The sequence below is a fragment of the Monoraphidium neglectum genome (assembly GCF_000611645.1).
Source record: "Monoraphidium neglectum strain SAG 48.87 unplaced genomic scaffold scaffold01065, whole genome shotgun sequence".
NCBI lineage: Eukaryota > Viridiplantae > Chlorophyta > Chlorophyceae > Sphaeropleales > Selenastraceae > Monoraphidium > Monoraphidium neglectum.
In genome coordinates, this window is record NW_014012563.1 from 5,251 (window position 1) to 7,125 (window position 1,875).

A 1,875-nucleotide genomic window follows, 5' to 3' on the forward strand; every position below is an offset into this window, starting at 1 on the left:
TGTGTGTGTGTGTGTGTGTGTGTGTGTGTGTGTGTGTGTGTGTGTGTGTGTGTGTGTGTGTGTGCGGCGCATGCGCGTGCGCGCATGCACACTCATGTGCATCTGCATTTGCGTCGGGCGGGTGTGGGAAGTCTGATATGAAGAGAGGCTTGACCATGGGTGCTCGCTCGCTGCTGTTGCCAAATGGAGAACACCCAGGACAACTGGCAGTGGCTACCGGTTAGCATTGTTTTTTCTGTTCACGACAGCCGATGATGCCCTGCTGCATGTTGATGACGACGACAGGTGTGAAATTACCAGCGCCAACGCATGCGTACGGGCGGGGCGTGCCCCCATCGCCACAGCAAACCTCCTGAAAACCTTGTCACGCACCTGGAATTTTGCGGTAACGCCAGCGGTTCAGGGCCCAGCGCATGCCGATGACGGCGACACCAACGGCCAGGATGGCCGCACAGGCAGAAGCCAGTGCAGCGGCCATCCCCAAGACGCCCGTCATTCTTCCAACGGCTCGTGCCAATCAATCGCGTTGAATTGTTTTCAGCGCGTGTAGATCCACGCTGGACAGCCAGACGACCTCTGAGCTCAAAGCCTCCCCAGGGATGGCGCGACTCGCGACCTAGTGAGAAGATGTGATTGGACATAAAACGCAGAGCATCCTCATGCGTGGTGAGAATGTATCGTTTTCAACGACGATGGTACGACAAAATCTGCTCAAGAAATTTGATCAAGTCATCCGAGCAGCACCCCCCAAAAGCCAACACGCATGCGCAATAATCGAGTGTCAAGACAAAATATTTTGTTATCAGCCGCGTGCAGTCAGGTTGGGCGGACAGCGGGCGCCTGCATTTCAGTGACTCTAAGTGACGTGCTGACGTCCCCAAGGCTCGGTCAACCCAAGTTTGGGCGCTGGGGGCAAGGATGGGAAAGTCGTGCCCGCGGACGGTCTCAGTTCAAGACACCCCCGTGCCATGCATGACCTCCAATTGTATCGCAGTACGGGGATGCGAGGGGGCGAAGCGAGCTGGGTCTCCAGTGCAAGTGCATGTGCACCTGTTGGGTAGCGTTGAGGCGGCCCAGCGCACAGGACAGGCACACGCCAGAGGTTGTGAGGGGCATGCAGCAGGGTGGCGTGCAGTATGTGCGACGAGCGGTGTAGTGCAGCAAAGGTGGGTGGTGTGAAGATGAGGCGCACGTCCAAGGCGGGCGGCGGGCCAAGTGAAGGTGTAGGGGGGGAGGGTGGCGAAGCACGGTGTGGGAGGCTGTGCGCATGCTGAACAAACACGAGGCTGACCTGCCAAATCCCTGCCCTTCCAGCGCCCGTGCCGCTTGGCACACACTTGAAATTCCTCTACCCGACGCTTTGCCTTTGTCACTTCGCCTGGCAGCGTCAGATGCACGCGACCAACCCATCTCGTCTGCTGAGAAAGCGAGTCCCTTACACAATACACGGATGGTGAAAATAGGCAGTGCAGGCACAGCGCCATGGTACATACGTACAGCAGTTGATGGCCACCCGCTGCAAAAGGCATGCGCCGGCGGGTTCGTTTCTTGGCCACAGGCCTGCGATTCGAACCGCGATCCGCGGGGGTGTGTGGTGCGTGCCGGGCAGTTTGGCCTGGCGCTGCGAGCGATTATGGGCGGCACGCACAAAAAGGAGCCCTTTGCACCGGCGCACGAGGATGCGCAGGAGATGTTCTCGCCTGTATGAACCCAAACAGAGATTGCGCCTGCGGCAGACGGCCGCACGAGCCTGGTGATTGGCTAGGATTCAGGAGGCGCGCAGCAAGCGAGAAAACGAACAACAGAAAGAAAATGGAGCAAGCGAGAGACAGAGAGAGATGGTATAAAGCCAGACAGAGGGTGGGAATAGGGCGC

At 58.4% G+C, this 1,875-nt stretch overlaps 1 protein-coding gene across 1 annotated transcript in view; it reads right to left on the minus strand.

Moving 5' to 3' along the window:
- MNEG_6515 (cytochrome P450) overlaps window positions 1-496 on the minus strand; it is a gene marked incomplete at both ends in the record, with an annotated part of 5,044 nt that extends 4,548 nt beyond the window's left edge. The window contains one exon of the mRNA XM_014045008.1: window positions 373-496. Coding sequence (XP_013900462.1) covers window positions 373-496 — 124 coding nt within the window. The remainder of the gene's footprint in view (window positions 1-372) is intronic.
- Between the last annotated feature and the right edge of the window lie 1,379 nt (window positions 497-1,875).